At 39.2% G+C, this 18031-nt stretch overlaps 1 protein-coding gene across 1 annotated transcript in view; it reads left to right on the top strand.

The window, feature by feature from the left end:
- Nucleotides 1-18031, top strand: part of FNDC3B (fibronectin type III domain containing 3B) — a 208998-nt gene that overhangs the window by 90598 nt on the left and 100369 nt on the right. The window contains exon 4 of the mRNA XM_074912198.1: nucleotides 11319-11395. Within this exon, the coding sequence (XP_074768299.1) occupies nucleotides 11319-11395 (77 nt within the window). The remainder of the gene's footprint in view (nucleotides 1-11318; nucleotides 11396-18031) is intronic.

The raw sequence follows: 18031 nt of genomic DNA, 5'->3' as shown, positions 1-18031 counted from the left end.
TTAAAAATGCTTTTTAATAACTTCTGCGTTATACCAAGCTGTATGTTGTTCCCCTAAAAACTCCTCAGCAATAGATACCTGAAGAGTGCTGGCCAGTTGAAATGCTTAGTCCCTGAAGAATAGGGTGGTTTTAATCTCTATCCAACTGCACAGTTAATGTATAAGATAGTAAATTAATTTCACAGTTGCTATAGCCAGCAACCCTTTGTTGCATTTGAAAATTCAGAATATTTCAGATGTGCTATGAAGAAACTGTTCTAGATCCATTCTTTTTAAATTAGAAGTGTTATTTTAATAATTAGAAGAATGTAGTTAATTATACAATATTTTTTCTTATCAACAGTTAATTTATATAGAAAGGATAGAGTCTAATTCTTCCTACTATGTCATGCTTTGTGATAGGATTGTTTATCTGGGGACACAGGAAAATAAGAATTTATGGTTTATTTTTTGAGGGATGTAATGCTGTCATGAGCCGAGAGGCGTGTTTTAAAACAACTCAACTAACATGCTCCTGGCAGTGGCTCGGTTTAGAAATATAAGAAATGAAGTGAAAACAAGGGCAGGATGACAAGTCCCTTCAAATATAACCTGGTGAGTTACAGCCTTCCTCCTCACCTTTAGTGTTTATAAATGAAAGGCTGTGAAAAGCAAGATAGTGCTGTCTCTGGGAGAACCAGCATGCGGCTGAGAGCTACAGAAAGAATTGGCTGGAGTAGAAGAGGTGAGGAGGAACCAGAGTCAATACAAGCAGCTTTTTGTGGCTCACTGGATTCAGGTGGCTCTTCTGGGCTTTGCAGTGGGATTTGAGCACTTCTTTTTGGTTTGGCGTGACTGGAGGAGGTTCAGAGAACGACAACCAAGAGAATCGGGGGTCTGTAAACATGAACTGTGACAAAAGCTTGAGAAATGGGGTTTGTTTTGGCCTATGGAAGGGCAGGCTCAAGGGAGATAGGGCAAAGCAAAGGGGGACAGGTGGGGGTTGGAAAGAAAACAATAAAAAGGTTGTAGAAAGAAAACAATAGAAGGTTCCTTTGTACACTATTGTGGGTGGAGAATGAACAAGCAGAAATTTTAAAGGAAAGTCGCTCAAGTTGGACACAATTCCAATGCAAAGGCAGGTGGGCAATGGAAGACATTAGCTGGGGACTTCATGGAGCTTTGGCCACTGGAGATGCTGAAGAAGACACATCCGTCGGGAGAGGCTCAGGGAGAGTCTCTGGCTTTCTCTGGGGAGGGGAGAACAGTGCTCTGGCAGCTCCCTGTTTCAGGAAGGTATTTTATTTGTCTCCTGTACTCACTGATCCAGAAGAATGATATTCTGGTTGAGGCTCCTCTACTTAAGATGCAGCTTCTTCATTTTTTTGTTTCTTAAAGAGCTGCTTCAGGATTACTGAACCACAGTGAAGGCAGGAGGAGATGGCTCTCCCTGTGGTGTGAGCAACTCAGCTGGGAAACCCCTGGGCTTGATGAGAGCATCTCTGAGCACTGCACTGATTGTCACACTTAAAATTTTAGTTTGCCTTTTTTTTCCCCCCAAGTTATTCTGGTGTAACTGCAATACTGTAATAAAACTGCCAACAGAGGGACAGAAAATACTAAATATCTTGAAATTTGCTTTTAATACTTACTGAATATATATATGTGTGTGTATATATGTGTATAATTTATATAGGTATATGTATCTATAAATAAGGGTATACATACATATATAAAAAAATATGTGCTTCTACTCCAGAGAGATGGCAGTTTCCCACAGCCTCACGGAATAGCCCGGCATGTACCTGAGTACCAGCACTGTTGATTCGCCTTCTCTCCCCACCCCCATGTGATAGAGTGCTTGTTTGTGGCAGGTGGATATAAATTGCTATGGTTTTGATGAGCACATTCAAATAGAGAATTTTAGATGATTCACTGAAGTCCAGGATCCAAACATGTCGTGAAGAAAACTCGTCAGCCTCTGTGATGATGATTTGGTGGCACTGTGTCAGCACGAGGCGGGTGGTAGGATTGAAAGTTTGCTTTAGTTTTTGCTGGCTGGCTGGTATTTCTCACTGTGGGTGGACAGGTAGAGAATAGCCATCGCCTAATTGCTGCCTCGTTTGGGGCAGGTGGAAGAGAACGTGCTGTGTAACTTTATTGTTGGCGAGGTTTTGGGTCTGTTGCTGATTGTAGAGTCCTTTTGCTGTTGCCATGGGAATGCAGTAATTACATTATGAATAATTGGAACACTTTCTTTTGCTGCTGCAGAAAACTGGTGTTGTATAATTATTGCTACCTAATGGAAGTTGTGCTCAAAGCTGATTGTTCAGCATTTGTATAAACCTGTTGCAGAGAACAAAACTTTTTGTAAATGAATGCCATTTTATAAATGTGCCAGAAAGATAACGCATGCACACACACTCCCCAAAAAGCATTTACATCACTAGAATTTGTGGAATAGCTTTGTCAAAATTGCAAAGGCAAAATAATGTCTGTAGTTGAACTTCCATTCTTACAATGCTCTTGTGGCTCGTTGTTTGTCTTTCTACAAATAAATAACTTCTATTGATGTTAGGCAAACAGTGTCGTATTGTATGTAAATGATAATGCTGTTAATAACTGGTGGAAAAATTTAAAAAATCTTTCATTTCATGACATCTGTTTCTCCTAAAACTGAGTTCTGGTTAAAAGTTAGTGCAATGGTTATATAGGTCTGATGGGAAGCTCAGCTTGGAGGATGTTAATCCTTGTATTGCTGTTCAAAGCTTCAGCGGTGTAAAAACTTGATACATGAGATTTTTTTTATTCTAAAATGAAGTCCGATGCCGACAGAGATCTCCCATCATTTGCATGGGTTGGCAATAGTTATTTGATGAGTTTCTCCCATTTCTGCATTCAGCTTTATGGTCTCCTTTGCTTTCTGAGCCTCCTGCAAAGGACAGGCTGCAGTTTTCTGTGCAACATCTCTTCTGTCTTGCCTTTCTTGGTAGTGCTGTTCTCTCTATTCAACCACGGACTTTCTGGCATATTTCTGTCATAAAACAAAGGTTGATGCAAAGGGAAAAAAGTTCATAGATATGAGGAGGACTTACTTCTTTCAAAACAGAGTATTTTCTTATGCGATACCCTACTGCCCTTTAATAGTCTGAACATTTATTCAGGCTTAAGTATTGTCTTATGACCTAAACCCTGTTCTGGGTTTGTGTCCAGTTACGTTCCCACAAGCTTCCTGTGTGACCCTGCATCAGGCATTTCATTTCTTTGTCCCACAGTTTCACTTGTGAAGCGAGGAGAACAACAACCCCACTCCAGCCAGATGTTTTGGGGCTGGATTCGTGAGTCCTTGTAGGATAATGTGCTGCTGGGTCACATAAATGCTTTCGTGCTCCTGCTTTAGATGTCAGGATGTCATCTTGGGCTAATATTCATCACGAAACAAATGTCTCTCCAGTTTCAGGTTATTGTGTTGTGGCTTGTGTGCTAATGGATTAATTTCAGATGTTTTCATCATAGTTGGTTGTTCTCTTTGTTTCCAAAGTAGTCCTAATTTATTTAACAGTATTTGCCATTCAAGTCAACTGATTTTAGACAGATGTTTGTCTCCTGTGTTTTAGTCTAGACATCTATGATTTACAATCTGTAGCCCATCTGGTGAATTGCCATGGGAGTATGCTTATTTTCAGTGCTTGAAGTATTGCAACATACTCTATGCAAGTGTTTTTGCAGTAGCAGCTGATGAGCCAACCATCAGAAAAGGTTTATTTTAGCAGAAGAATCCCAACTTGTTTGTCAGATTAGGGCAGGAAAATACTCCATTTCTATTCAAAACAACAACAACAAAGTTCCATTCCAAAATGTTGCCAGTAAATTGAAACTCTAGAATAATAATGGGCCTAGTTTAAAAAAGAAACAAAACCCACCTGGGAATGTAGAACAGCAAGGGACCTGAAGAATCCATCTCCATTCTGTGTGACTGAACAAGTACAACTTGTCTAACCTTTTCTAAAGATTTTGGTGAGCTTTATATTGTCAGAGTTTCTTGTGTAAGCTGAATTATCGCTGCTGCAGATTGCAGTTACTGGTGCTCTGTGCCTGGCGTAGGGTGGCACTATGCTGCGGGATCAGGTCCTTGTCCCCAGGTGCTTCCTGCTCCCCTCCCAGCCCGACGGCAGGAGGAGAAGCTGTAGAAGCACAAGTGGATGATGAGCCAGGCTGTTAAAGCCACCTGTTGATCCTGTCTGGACTTTCCTTTGCTTTATAAATTAGTGAAGTGTGGTGAACCCCAAAAGCAAGGTGAAGGATGGCATGTGAGGTCTTGCAGGTGAGGAGTGGGACAATTCAGGATAAGTATCTTAAAATGCAGTGCACGTAATGTTCGGAACATCAAATGTTGGATGCTTGAAAATTTATTAATTCATAGTACTGTGGGAGATAAAAAGGAACATTTAACCTAGCTTCCCCTTCAAATTCCGGTGCAATACTGCTGCTGTGTAACAGCTTGTATTGTGATAGCTTCGGAGAGGGCTTGTTCAGTGCAACTGATAGATTTTAGTTCATTTCCTGTTTTTATGGGTTAGCGTATTATTTCTAGAATATGCCCCAAACCAGAATACAACATCTGGGAGACACACATTGCAGAATAGCATGCTGCTGAGTAGGAATCTCTTGGTTCTTACATTAAAGTGTAGAGTGCTGTTGTTTCACTCCAAATTGAATGTACTTGAGCCTCCCGCTGTGTATAGCAGGTCAAGTAGCAAACACAGGTAAAATAAACTGTTTTCAAGAGTCTTTAGTGTAAACAGCAAAGGTGCTGTCATGTAAATAAGTCAGAAAATGCTCCAGGAGCTGTGTGCTTGATGTATTTGGCACCGATTTCTGAGTGTTTTGATTTGATGTTTGGTTGAGTGAGTTTGCCCATGTTGAAAACATCAGTCAAACCCAGACTCTAGGCTGGATATTATTGTAGGGCTGTTGGCTGAAAGGTCCAAGTACTGAGCATGTAAATCAAGTGTACATGATTTACAACTTAATGTTAGTAATGCACTGAAACTCCCAGAGATCAGTGTATTTTTAAAATAAATTTAATTATTTTTACATTTAAATTTTAATTATATTTATAGCAAATTAAACTAGGGGAGTGGGTAAAAGACTGTTATAAACTGTATCCTCTCCTAACATAGTCACAGCGTTTAAAAAGGATATTGAGAAAACATAAAGCAGTCATAGAAGTTGCAAAGGAGTTTAAGCAGTGCGTTTCACCTATGGCTGAAGTGCTTCAGTAATCCACTTTCAAACACTGTATTTGCATGTATAGATTGAGGTAACTGTTCAGTGGTTAAGCCATTCAGATGCAGGAGACTTCAAGCTGATTTGATTTTTGTTTTTTGTTTCATTTGCATTTAAGTAGTCATTTGATGTGGGATTCCAATATCACTTGAAATCCATGGAGCCATTTCTTTTAATCATGAGGGTATTGGTAATGGTTTTGTACTGGTCTTACAAGGTGGAGGAATTACTTCATACTACTCAACTGTGATCTGAATAGAAAAGGAACACAGTTGAGGTGCCAGACATGTGGTAGGTATCCTTTTATTCACATCCTTATGTGTAGATGAGGTTGTCTTTAAAAAAATTGACAGTTATGTACAGATAAGCAGAATAAAGCTCTCTATACGCTGCCACCTTCTGGCATGAGCTGGTGCCATGGGGATGCCCAAGTGCTGGATGCTTTCGTTAACCCTCTGCCTTGATAAGCTGTATTAATAATGTTATTTTTGCACCTTTCATGACCCCACCTGTTGCAGGTTGAATGCAGCAGAGGTAGGATTTTTTTTCCTGACATTTCAGAACTCTCCAAAGGTATTTTTTTTTTAAAGCTGTCATTTTACCCCCTCAAGCACTTAATGTTGTAAAAGCTGCTCCTTCTTTTTTTCTCTAATGTGGAGTTGCTTTAAACTACAGATTTATACTCATCTAAGGGCAAAATATTGGGATTTTGATCAACGATACGTTTAAGACCCTGGGTCCTAGTAACTTAAGTAGACACCTGGGAGTTGAATCTTCCCTGCCTTTTACCGTATGGAACAAAGTTAAGTTAGCATCTGAATTAGCTCTTGTCTAGGAGAGATTGCACCTCAAAATTGTGGTGATATTTATATGTGAAAGCTCTTTACATCCTACTTTAAAGGTTTTTATAAAGTGGTCTGACATACTTGTGTTAGCTTGTGCTAACAAGCACTTTTAGGCTGAGGCCGAAAGGCTAGGAAAAACCTCGGCTGCAGAGGAAAGAAGATGAATGGAAGGTTCCAGGATTCTTTCTGGTTTAGTTTTCCTTGTCATCACCTTGTTTGGTCTGTAAGCTGCTTTGAGAATAACCAAGTGGAGGGAGAAGACACGTGTGCCTGACAGCGACAGGGAGCCTGATTCTCCTTATTTCATTGAGGAAATTGTTCCGGAACAGCTGCTCATCCATGTGAAAGGCAAACCCTTGGGTCCCGGCCAAGGTCAGCAAGTCCTGGGTCATTTGTGTTAGCAAAACAGGCCCATTTGCCCTTTAATTATCTTTCTTTTTCGTTTGGTCACACCTCTTGCTCCATAGATTTACTTCCTGAGAAGCGCCCTGTGTAGTGGAAGATGTGATACCAGTTTTGTTGTGAAGGGGGGCAGAGGGGGCATAATGTTTTTTTCATTGATTACTTATAACTGTTAAGCTTTATAAAATGTATTTACCTGGCTCATTTTAATTTTCTACTTAGCTAGTGCATTGTGCAACATAGCTTCTTGTTATTAAAATATACAGGATTCTTAAATTTCAAAGTAAAAAGTGCCCAAATCACTAAATTTCATATTGTTTCTCTGCTAAAGCAGGTGTTGTGGTGTGAAATGGTAAGTTGGTACATGTTTGCTACAAACAGGGCTGAGAAATTTCTGAACTTCAGAGAGTTTTCAGTAACTGGTCTCAGAATGGGAACTTTATAATGAAGCCCTGTAGAGTTTGCTCTTAGTAATAAGGTATGCAGAACGGTCAGCAGAAACATGGAGTAAAACATGCCCATGTGCTGGAGCTGGGTGTGAAAAATATTCTGTGGACATAATTTAGTAATAAAGGAAAAGCAATGCTCTATAAGCACTAAGGAAAGAAAAATAGTGTTGTAAAATTACTTCTTTGCCCTGTAATGCTATGTGGAAAGAAAGAAATAGGAAAAATGCATTGCTGTAGCTGGAGGAACTGAAATGCCAGACTTTGGCTTCTCTAATTTAAGGAAAAAAACACAATTAAACTAAAGTGATCTTTAATGCACGCATAAAAGGTCACTCAGGAACAAGAAAAAAAGCATACTTATTCCAAAATTGGTTTTATGCAAGAATTTTGAAAGTGTCATGGATTGCAACCAAGGCTATAATTAGCCTTGTAAACCTTGGGACAGAAGTTTCTCAAGTAGATTGTGACGTGATTCCTGAAGGAATGAAAACGGCCAGAACTGACAGTGCCTCCGTGACGGAAGCATCCTCTTGGCAGGGGAAGTGGGAGACAGAGATGGAAGAGAGACTTGCTTTGATCTGCAGCTTCACACAATAAGCCATGATACAAGAAGGAATAGAGTAATAGTTATCGTTTTTGTTAGACTTTGTGTGCAGGTGAAAAAAGGCAGTAAGATTTGCAAAACCTTTTTGGTCATCTAAAATAGTTCAAATAATTAGCTACACGCTGGTGGAGGAGTGTCCGAGCAGCACAAGAGATCGCATGTGGCTTGGAAGAGGAGGACAGGCTCTTACTGGGATGTCAAGCTGTTAATTAGCTCTGCCACAATAAGAAACTTAATTATTAACATGTGTTAGAAACATGAAAACTTTGTGCTCTTGCAGGTAGGACCAAATGTGGTCTGTCACCTGCCTGGCTGATGGTCTTCAGTGCCTTCAGCCTGGTGGCTCCTCTGCTTTGCCTCTTATTTCAGAGGAGGGGGAACCATTTTCTCACACCTGCATTTTGGATGGAGCCAGCCCCACATTTTGGGGCAGCCCTCCAGAAGGTGATGGAGGTGCTGTGTATTTACGGTGTTTGAGCTCAGGGTGGAATTTGGCCTCTTGCTTTGTCAGCAGAGGTGGCCAAAGCTGCTCTGGCTCGGTTTCATTGTGAACTCAGGAGACAGCTTCGGTTTTTTAACAGGTTTGAAAAGTATTAAAGTGAGCTGATTTCTGTGTACAGCATCCGTGTTAGAACGGACTGACTTTTTTCTTATTTAAATTAAACTTTGTATTGAACCACGAGCTTCAATTAAAACTTGCAAAGCTCTAATTCCCTAGAGGATGCATTACTTACATCCATCTGTGCATATAAACAGCGGAGGACCATCCTTCTCTAAATGTCTACTTTCTAACAGTTCAAAAATATTTGACATAAACAAAAATACTCAAAAGGTATGGTTTTGTTTTAGTGTTAATTGGGAAATGGTTTCACTGCAAGAACAGTTTTTAATTCTTGGGACTCATCGTGCTGTGGAGATGGGGCTCTGTATTTTGCTCGCTACTGCTTGAAGTTGTTTTGATACCGTTGATGAGAGAGATTAAATAATGTATGCTAAAGTCATTTGGCTAGCCTTGAAATCAAAGCACTGGAAACAAAATCTAGCTACAAATCACTAGGCTGTCATTCTTTTAAAACCTGTTATCCAAATGACTTTAACAGTTAGTGGGTCATACGCAAGGTTAAGAATCATCTTGCATGGTGCACGTTTTGATGATAAAACACAATTATTTTTTTTTATTGGAATGGAAGTGTTACCGTCAACAGTGTCGGTGTGGGAGTTTGATTTCTTCCTGCAAGTCGATCACTACTCCATATGAGCAATTGGCACAAGGTGTAGAAGGACAGATATGAAGCCTGCCGAGTGAAGTGTTTTTCAGTTGTTGTATAGAGACTATCTGGTCTGTATGTAGAAATTCCAAACCTGTTCCATTTAAAAAATTATTTCCAAGTCAGAGTACTTATTTTTGAGAGAGACTGGTTAGGGCCAATATGACTATAAGTATATGGTGTTTTGGTGAGGAGCTGAAACAGGTTAAACATTAAAACTTCATTCTATAGCAACATTTACATGTAACATTTAAATTACTACTTAAATGGTGAATTCAGGATTTTTCATTTTATAGAGACTTTTTCTTGCAGTTTTTCAGGTTTGAGAAATCACTGACAAGGAATGAGTTGCATAAGTGTTAACTATTCATTTTACCTCATCTTGGGCCTGTTCCGTCCTGAAGAACTGAACAACAGTTGATGATCCAGTGTGGACTGAATCCCCCCCCAAACGTGTCATTGTGTGTTTACCGGTTTGGGGAGTTAGGTATAGATATACTGTCCAGCTTACTGTGGAGAGAAACTTGGCAGTGTAAACCAAAGTAGATTCAGAGAGAAATAAAAAACCATATTCCTCGAAAGAAGTTTGCAGACATTTTTTCTGATAGGGAAAACGCATTTACTTAAATAATATTTCTGTCAAGTTCCTTCTGAACCAGTGGTCACTTTATATTTTTGATTGGTTTGAGTTGAGCCATTTAGATGGCAACTCCACCTCCCCCCCCCCCCAATTGCTTACTGCTCATGCTGAATTTTTTTTGCATTCACACTAAAATTCTTGAATATCTGGGGAGACAAATGATGTTGAAAGGGCTGTAGAGTAAGGTAAGGGAGGGAACCCATATGAACTGAATAAGGAGAGGCAATAATGACTTTACTTATTGGAGCTGTAGTATACGTAAAGTCCCCTACTTAGTTACATATAGGGAAGTATGAGGAGCAGCAGAACCACACACCTAAAATGAGTTCTTTAATTTAAACTTCACAGTTTCTATCTGCCTAATATACTTGATGATAAATTACCATATTTCAAATCTTGATGTGACTAGTAAAAACCATATGTGCTGATTAGAATATAAATAACTGGATAGAGAAAACAGTTAAACTAAGATCAGAGGAGATAGAAGTAACTCGAATGGATTCCTGTGTTTAACTTGGATTTTGAGAGGTTGGGAATTCCTGCATATTGTATAAGCAGCCTAAGGAGTGTAAAAATTTAGATGAACAGGGAATGACTTTTTACTGATCTAATGTGAACTCGTTTTTCTGATACCAAATAACAGACTATGGTTCATTTAGCTGTTGGGGATTTCATTAGATTTGTCTAAACTTTAGGAGCAGTCACTCCTAGAGTCCATTACATCCCATCTGTGCCTGAGATCCTCTGTACATTTTAGTATTCAGCTTCCTTACCTAGAATGTGATTTGGTTTGGAGATGTTAGATGGTTTCTCCATCAGAGAAGGTTATGAAGTTATCGTTTGCGTTGTTAGCCAAAGCTAGCAGTTCAGTGTGCAATAACAAGGAGAAGAGTTCTCTCTGAGCTCTTCTCAAGAGTTTGACCATGATTATTTCCTTAGCCCATGGCAAATGGACTAACGAACAGGTTAGCATAAACATTTAAATTCATAATAAGGAAGTAATGAAAGAAATTTTTCTTTTTCAAAGTAGTGAACAGTCATTGCAAACATCTGTCTGATGTTCAGGGGCTTCATTTTACTGTCTGCTATGTGTGATGTTCCCGATTTGGTAGAATCAAGGAGCAGTTGGGTGAACTATTTCCATTTTATCCAGACTCTTTCTTTTAGCTGTGAGGCTGTGTTTGCAAAAGTCAAATGGTTATGGCACTTGCTTTGTTATACTTGTACTTAGTGCCTCAAAATGGAACTTGCATGTTCAAGGCTGGATTTTGGAGTGGAAACCATAAGCTTCTTGCTTGTATAACTACATTCCAAGGTTAGTCTGAATAGCTGAAATAATGAATTTGGTCTTTGTGCATTCTTAAATAGATAGATAGTTTTTCACATATGTGATTTTTTTTTTTTTTTTTTTCCCCTACAATTGGACGCTTTCCTTGGGAGCTGCCTAATTCCAGGCTGCACAGTTTCTGCTTTGTTCTCTGCTCCTATGACTTTGACAAGAATAACTTAACCAGATTTCAATATAGGAATTGTGGGCTGCTAAAGGACATATTGTGTTACTGCTTAATGCTGTATAAGTTGATCAGTGGGTAATATAAAGTCTATGTTTTAACTGTTTTATGATGAAAATATTATTTCAGCGGACTATATGGTAAAGTCATCGAACAATGATCTTATTCTCAGAATGATGGCAGAAGGCATTTTCCATATACCAGATATTAGTGGAGCTGCTCATTTTGTTATTGCAGGCTTCAAAAATAAAGCTATTTTTAGCCTTTTCTGAGCAATTGTGCATTTCTTTCAACTGCAGAACCTAATATCTTACTTCTCTCTTTCTGTTAGGTCCAGCAGAGGTTCCCATGATGTCACCCAATGGATCCATTCCCCCTATTCATGTGCCTCCCGGTTATATCTCACAGGTATGCTTCTTGAATTAAAATGTATATAAAAGTAATAACATTCATCTGTATAGAGAAGTCTACTTGGTTGAAGTTGAATTTAGAAATAATTGTGAAAATGGTAATACATATTGTCATACTCCTCTTTACTGACAGCACATACACGTGTTTGTGCAAGTGATCATGCATGTGCACCTTCACACCCTAGTATGTGTACTGAGTTTTTTTTAACATTAGCAAAAGCAATGCATACAGATTGAGTCTATATGTGCAGGGAGAGAGGTCCATGTTGTTAAGTGATGCCTTAAGTTCTAGGATGGCAGTCGGAAGGGGTAGGAGACCAGTGGGAGTGAGAAGGAGCCACTGTAGCTGTAAAATATGCTGCTGGTCCTCAGTATCTTCCCAGCAGAAATCCTGCAGCATATTAAAAACTGGGCATTTTGGTTAGTTTTCAATAATAAATGTGATTTAATTATCTATTTTATGGGGGGGGGGGGGGGGGGGGGAACAAACAAAAAACCAAAAAGCTTTTCAGCTTCCTGAAATAAGGAGGAAAGAAAGAAAAATAAAATAAAAAAAAATAATAAGTTGATGTAAGGCAGAATAGCTGTGAACAATACAATAAATCCAATAATTTCACCCCTCTCACTACAATCTGGACTGCACTGAAAGCTTCATTAGAAGTATACAGATATACTTGAAGAATAGATTACGAACTTTTGATACATATATTTTGGCATCTTGTTAAGCAGAAAATAGATGATGTCCTGGAATCCATTCTCATCCCCAGGAAACATGTGAGGTTGTGTAATTCTGAAAAATTGTGGATGGCGTCATACTTAAATCCCACAAAATACTGCAATCGCTCTGTGGTATTTTAACTTGTGAACAGAGTGAAAACACGCCTCAAGTACAGGCCGCATTGTTGGCCAACCTAGGAGAGAGGGCACGCAGCACGGCAGGGTGGGCCAGCTTCCTCCTGCTCCTCAGGCATCCCAAGGTGGTGGTTGGGGTACACTTTGAGAAAGAGAGCACTTTTGCAGTGCTCTTTAATACTCCTCATGCGTTCAGCTAATGTAATAAACTGGCCCATATCATGCAGAGGAATCTTTTTAAGACTTAAGTTTCCTTTGAAATAAGTTTAACACCTTTTTTTCATTATTAAAATATTTATACCTCTCAACCCCTGTACTGAGATAAATGGATAGGTATAGTTGAAATGCTTTCCAAACCAGAGCAGTGAAAACCACCTAGTTGTATCTCTGTCTGAACCCAGTTGCTCTGTAATGCTTTTTTGTGGGGCGCCATAATAATTCCACTAAAGAAGCCTTTAAGTAGTTTCTTAACAAAAAACCCGTACCCAAAACCCTCTTCTGAAGACATATTTCCAAGGAACTGGAAGTACGTTTTAAAGTTTTAGGGTAAAACTCTGTACTCAATGCTTTTCGGCAGCAGTATCTGTGTTCTGCTGTGTGGCGAGCAAGCCTCTTGCCTTTCAGACTGCTTCATATTAAATAGTAGCTGAAAGTGTGTAGTAACCAAATTAGTTCTTATTGTAATAAATGTCCCTTATTTGCTCTTGCTTTTCTCTATTGCCTCAGAGTTAAAAACTCTATCATAAACAATGAGCACACAAATTTAGAATGGCAAGGGAAAGGCCATAAAGCAAATTAATGTACTCTGAGATAGGAATCAAAATATGTTTGATTTTTGGTTTGATTTGTCCCTAAAGTGTACATCTAAGAGTCAGGCAGAAAGCAGATACCCCTGTGGAGAAGTGACGGTGCCTATTTAAAAAAAAAAAAAGGAATGAAATCTGATTTCCATTTTGTTATGCCAAGCCTCTTGGAGCTGTGAGTATTGGCCTTAAATATTACATTAGATATCTAGTGATTTCAACCCTGGTTTAAAATGATGCTTCGTTACCTCTTCTGAAACGATCAGTAAAAAATTGGCAGGAGGTTGTGTGTGCCCTGCAAGATCAGCCCCACTGGAAGCAGTGGAAAAATAGTTAGACTCTATTTCTAGACTTCAGGGACCAAATTAGTAGTTGTGACTAGAAGCTGGGTTTATTGATGTTAAGAGATGTTCCCAATGATGAGGCTTAGCCAGGGTGGGAAAAAATGCAGGAAAATAATAGAAGGCAAATACACAGCACCAGTTCAGATCTTTCATGCTATGGTTTTGTTTTCAAAGATTGGCTCAATACAGGCAGTTATTTTGCATTTCCATTTCAGCAAGCCTCTGTGCACCTCTGGCAGATATGAACTATCAGATCTGAGTTCATGTCTGCAATTCTTTGTTGGCTAAGGGTTATTAAAATATAAAAAAGTGCCTTACCATGCTCTCGGTGGACAATATTGCTAATGGAAAAGTTAATTGTGGAAGGTGGCATGGTAGAGAAATCTGTATTAAATGTATGCAACGTCAACAATTTTGGCTTCAACTGTTGAATGAAAGAGCAGCTCCAACGACTCGTGGGGAGCCAGACAGGAGCTGTTAACGCCTGCTCCAGTTCCGAGCTGCTCTCCTGGGGGGCAGGCTGGGAGCCCCCCCTCCACTGGGGTGTCCACTGGAGGCTTCTTGCCATCAGGCTCTGTGGCCTGCTGCCTTCTCCTGGCTCCCAGAGTGCTCTAACTCCCTGGTGCCAGCATAATCTGAAGATCAGAGATTATGATTTGGATGCTAAGCTATTAAATTTGGAGAGGTCCTCATGGGTAGTTGTTTCTGATTTTCATAGTGCATGTTTGGGAGGAGCGAAGGAGGATTTGGGGTGTTCTAATGAGGAGAACTAGAAAAATGGAAATATCAAAAAGCATGATTGTGAATTTATTTGCTTGGGGCTATTGGCTGAGGACTGCTCTCTCTGAAATAAATCTGGAGCAATTCCACTGGAGCTTGAGGAATTACTCATGTGCAGTTGGACATGAAAATTTGGCGTGAAACTCCACTTTTATTTACAGAGTTGTTAATATGTGGTCTCTGCCACAGATATTTTAAGGCTAAAGGACTAATTTACTGGTTGGAGCATGAAGAATTCATAGTGCTGATAAGAGTTCTTTTGTCAGGAGGTAACACTGGGGTCAGATAGTCTGAACTATGCAACTCAAGCCATGGTCCTGCAGTGCAGTATTCCTGCATCAAGCATATAGCATTTCACAGAAATAAAGCATAACCTCTAGAAAGAGGAAAGTCTTTAAATAACATTAAAAGTAGTAGAAAAATGATCACATCCTCAGGAATAAGGGTTTTGGTCTTGGTTACATCCTCTACCGTAAGAGAGGTGTTCTCCTCCAAAACTGTGTTTGGCTAGCATAAGCTTTTAGCCACAGACTCTTTGTTTTTGTATGGCTTGCTGCTGACAGATTTTCTGTGTATTTTGTAGACTGCAGTCAGTCAAGTCATACTTTAACAGGATGATCCTTCCTAATGCTCTGAACGCAAGGAAGGTTGTGCAGATCTCATACGTGTGTGGAACAAGCCATAAAGCGGTGATCCCTTTAAGTTCATGACCATTGGTCCTGAAGATCTGGATCATTTTGGATTTAAAATACCCCAACATTTTTGCCACCATTGCAGATGTTCATCTGTCTGTTTTCCAGGTTCAAGGTACATGATAGATGGCCATGATAGTGATGCAAGCTTGCCAGGGCTGGCATGAATTTGAATTGGCATCCTTAAGAAATTAAGTGAATAAATAAAATGTTGACATCCAAGTTCCTTGTGGATGAGCTCATTCTGTACTGTTTTCTGGTACAGATTGATTTATGAATGAAGTTTCAAATTAGTTTATGAAATTCCCAACGTATTGGTTGTGGTCCACACAGTGGACATGCTCCAGATGTCCTTGCTGAATCTAGCACACTAAGGGAAATAAGATTTTTTTTTTTTAAAGTGGAAATTTATTGCATATCACCATATTATATCCATTCAGTAAACGTGTATGTTAAAGAATGGGAGTGATTGTATTCCTTTAACTCACAAAATACAGGTACAGTTTACCTGTGCGGAATTAACTTGCCTTTTTCCTGGGGGTGTAGTATTGAATTTCAGTGGAGAAAAATGAGAGAACATGAAGTAGTGTTGTACTTCGAATATGTGAATTATCTCTAGTTGGAATGAATTTTCATTGCTACAGTGATATCATTTAATGTAAAACAAATAATATTTAAAATGATATTGTCAAAATGTGGCAACCCATGGGGGTGGCAATTTTATTGTGCAAGAGTAATGTTCATCCAGATTGTCCTGAAGGATCATCTACCTACCTCACTCAGCAATTAAGCTCCCTAAAATATGGAAAAAAACACAGAGAACTATGCTATAATAATATTGTCATTGAGGCGGCATGCCAATTACACCAGCAAGCTCAAAAAATAACAGCAAAAGACAATTTACCTAGTAACTATTTGAAAAACACAAAATTATGAAGGTTTAGCTCTTGGTGCCGAATGACCAGAAATACTTGTTTTCTTTAAATATAAACTGCTAAAATTAGTAATAGCAATTACTTTTAATATTCCAGTTGCATCTAGAGACTTCAACAGGGATTAGGGTTTCATTGCTTCTTGGCACTGAGGTAGAGGCCGTTTAGCAGACAGTGTGTTTCCTGATGAATTTATGATCTTCATGACAAATGGTTTTAAGCAGCTACAAAGAATGGCAGATTTCTTCTTTAAATAGCAAAGTTTAACCTCTGTTCTAAGTTAAGTTATTTACTTTAACGGATCAAAACTAATTTGCTCTGTCTTTGAATTGAAAGTGCTGTCTCCCAGAATGGCAATACTGTAGTCTACCCACTTTTACAAGTTTTACAAATCAAGAGATAACTACAGTCTTAACCTGTACTGCTTTTATAGTTAATGCATATAATGCATAATACATTGGTATACCAATTTTATGATCTCTTAAGGACAGAATAGGTTATCTAAAGATTGTATGTGTAGCTTCAGAAATTTTTATATATATATATAAAAATCCTAGTTTAGGGAGAAAATGCCCTGTAGGATAGGGAAATAAAGTGGGTTTTTTGCGAGGTCCCCTATGTTTCTGCATTCATTTGGAACATGGGCCCGTGAAGTAACAAGAATGCTGTCAGCATTCGTGGACTGGGAGGAAATAAATAAAAGCTATTAGTCTCTCAACTTTTTGATGAAAGTCATTTGGAAGGTTGGTTCATCCTTTGAGTTGGACTAGATGATCATTACAGGTCCCTTCCAACTGAAAATCTATTCTATTCTATCCTATCCCCTCATCTCTGGCTTTTGTCTTGCTACTGCTGATATTTTGTAGTTTTATCTAGCAGGATAGTTTCATCAAAAAGGTCTTTGACAGGACTCAGAGCTTTCCTTCCTGCTCTCTAGCAGATAGTTCAGGAAGAGGAATCTTAATAATTTTAAATATGGTTTACATTATGTGCTGCTACAGGGTACAAGCTTTCTGTCTAAATCTGTTCCTTAATATATTCATCTTTCACTAGAGCGCAAAGTACACATGGTCTAGATGCACAGATAAGAGATTGTACCTGCCTGGAAGACTGTAATTGTCTTTGGGGCTTGGACTAGTGAAAGCCATGATGAAAACTTTTCACATCAGGATGTAGGAGCTTGCTATCTCAATTAAATTTAGAGCATGATCAAAGTCTAAGAGAGTTAAATTCTTCATTTCTGTGCACACTCCTAAAGAAGTAGTTCTGTTTTTCCAACATGTACTAAATAGAAAAGGATTTTCCTCTTCTCCACGTTTCAGAGTGCAGATTTGAGACCTGGCACCAGAATAAGAGATGCCATGGTGCTTGAATAGAACCAGTAGCAGAGATGGGAGGCCTGAAAACGCAGCAGTTACAGTGACGGGATAGTCTAAATTTCCGAGGTTCAGCCATCTTCTGAGGACTTTGTAAAGTCTTCATAATTTAAAGCTAGCAGATGACAAATTGTTAGCTGAAGTTGTGAATTTAGAAGTTAGGATTAAGTATGTTAAGCCAAACAGTTCTTACTGTGGTTATACAGCATCGAAAGCAATGCATTTCTTTTAATGTAAAATATCAATTACAAGCCAATGAATTAACTTTCTATAGAAGATTTTCTTCTGTAAGAGGCCAAGCAATCCACAGAAATTGTCTGTGGTGGCAGCCTGTAGGTGGGAGGCATAAATTCATATAACTTTAGGACACACGTGGCCTAAGGAAGGAAGTGGGTCAGCTAATACTGGTTAAATTTTACCCTGTGATAAGTTGCTCAGCTGATGCTTGCGGCAGGGACTCATGTTTGCTGGAGCATTACTGCTCACAGCCGTGGCACTGCCTCTCAGGCAGGGATTGTCTCTCTGCAGCAATCAGCAGAAACAACCGTGTGCCCGTGCCATTGCTCCACTTCAGGGTATATTAGCATAAACAAATTTTTCTTTGTGGTTTAGACTAAGAGGCTGTGATGTGACGAGAGTCACTGGAACTAGCAAGGTCTTGTGACGAGAGTCACTGGAACTAGCAAGGTCTCATGCTGACGCTGCTATGGGGGGTAGATAATTCCCGAGATGTTGGTGGCAGTCAGCTGAGAGTGACAGCATCTTATGGCAGGTGCCCTTGATGCACCTTCACTTATCTCATAAAACACATTTATCACATGTGTTATTCCATCTGTGTGTTATCAGTCAGTTTAG

Source organism: Athene noctua, chromosome 8, assembly GCF_965140245.1.
Source record: "Athene noctua chromosome 8, bAthNoc1.hap1.1, whole genome shotgun sequence".
In the NCBI taxonomy this organism is placed as follows: domain Eukaryota; kingdom Metazoa; phylum Chordata; class Aves; order Strigiformes; family Strigidae; genus Athene; species Athene noctua.
Note: the sequence above shows the minus strand (reverse complement) of the source record. Positions and strands in the feature narration are given on the sequence as shown.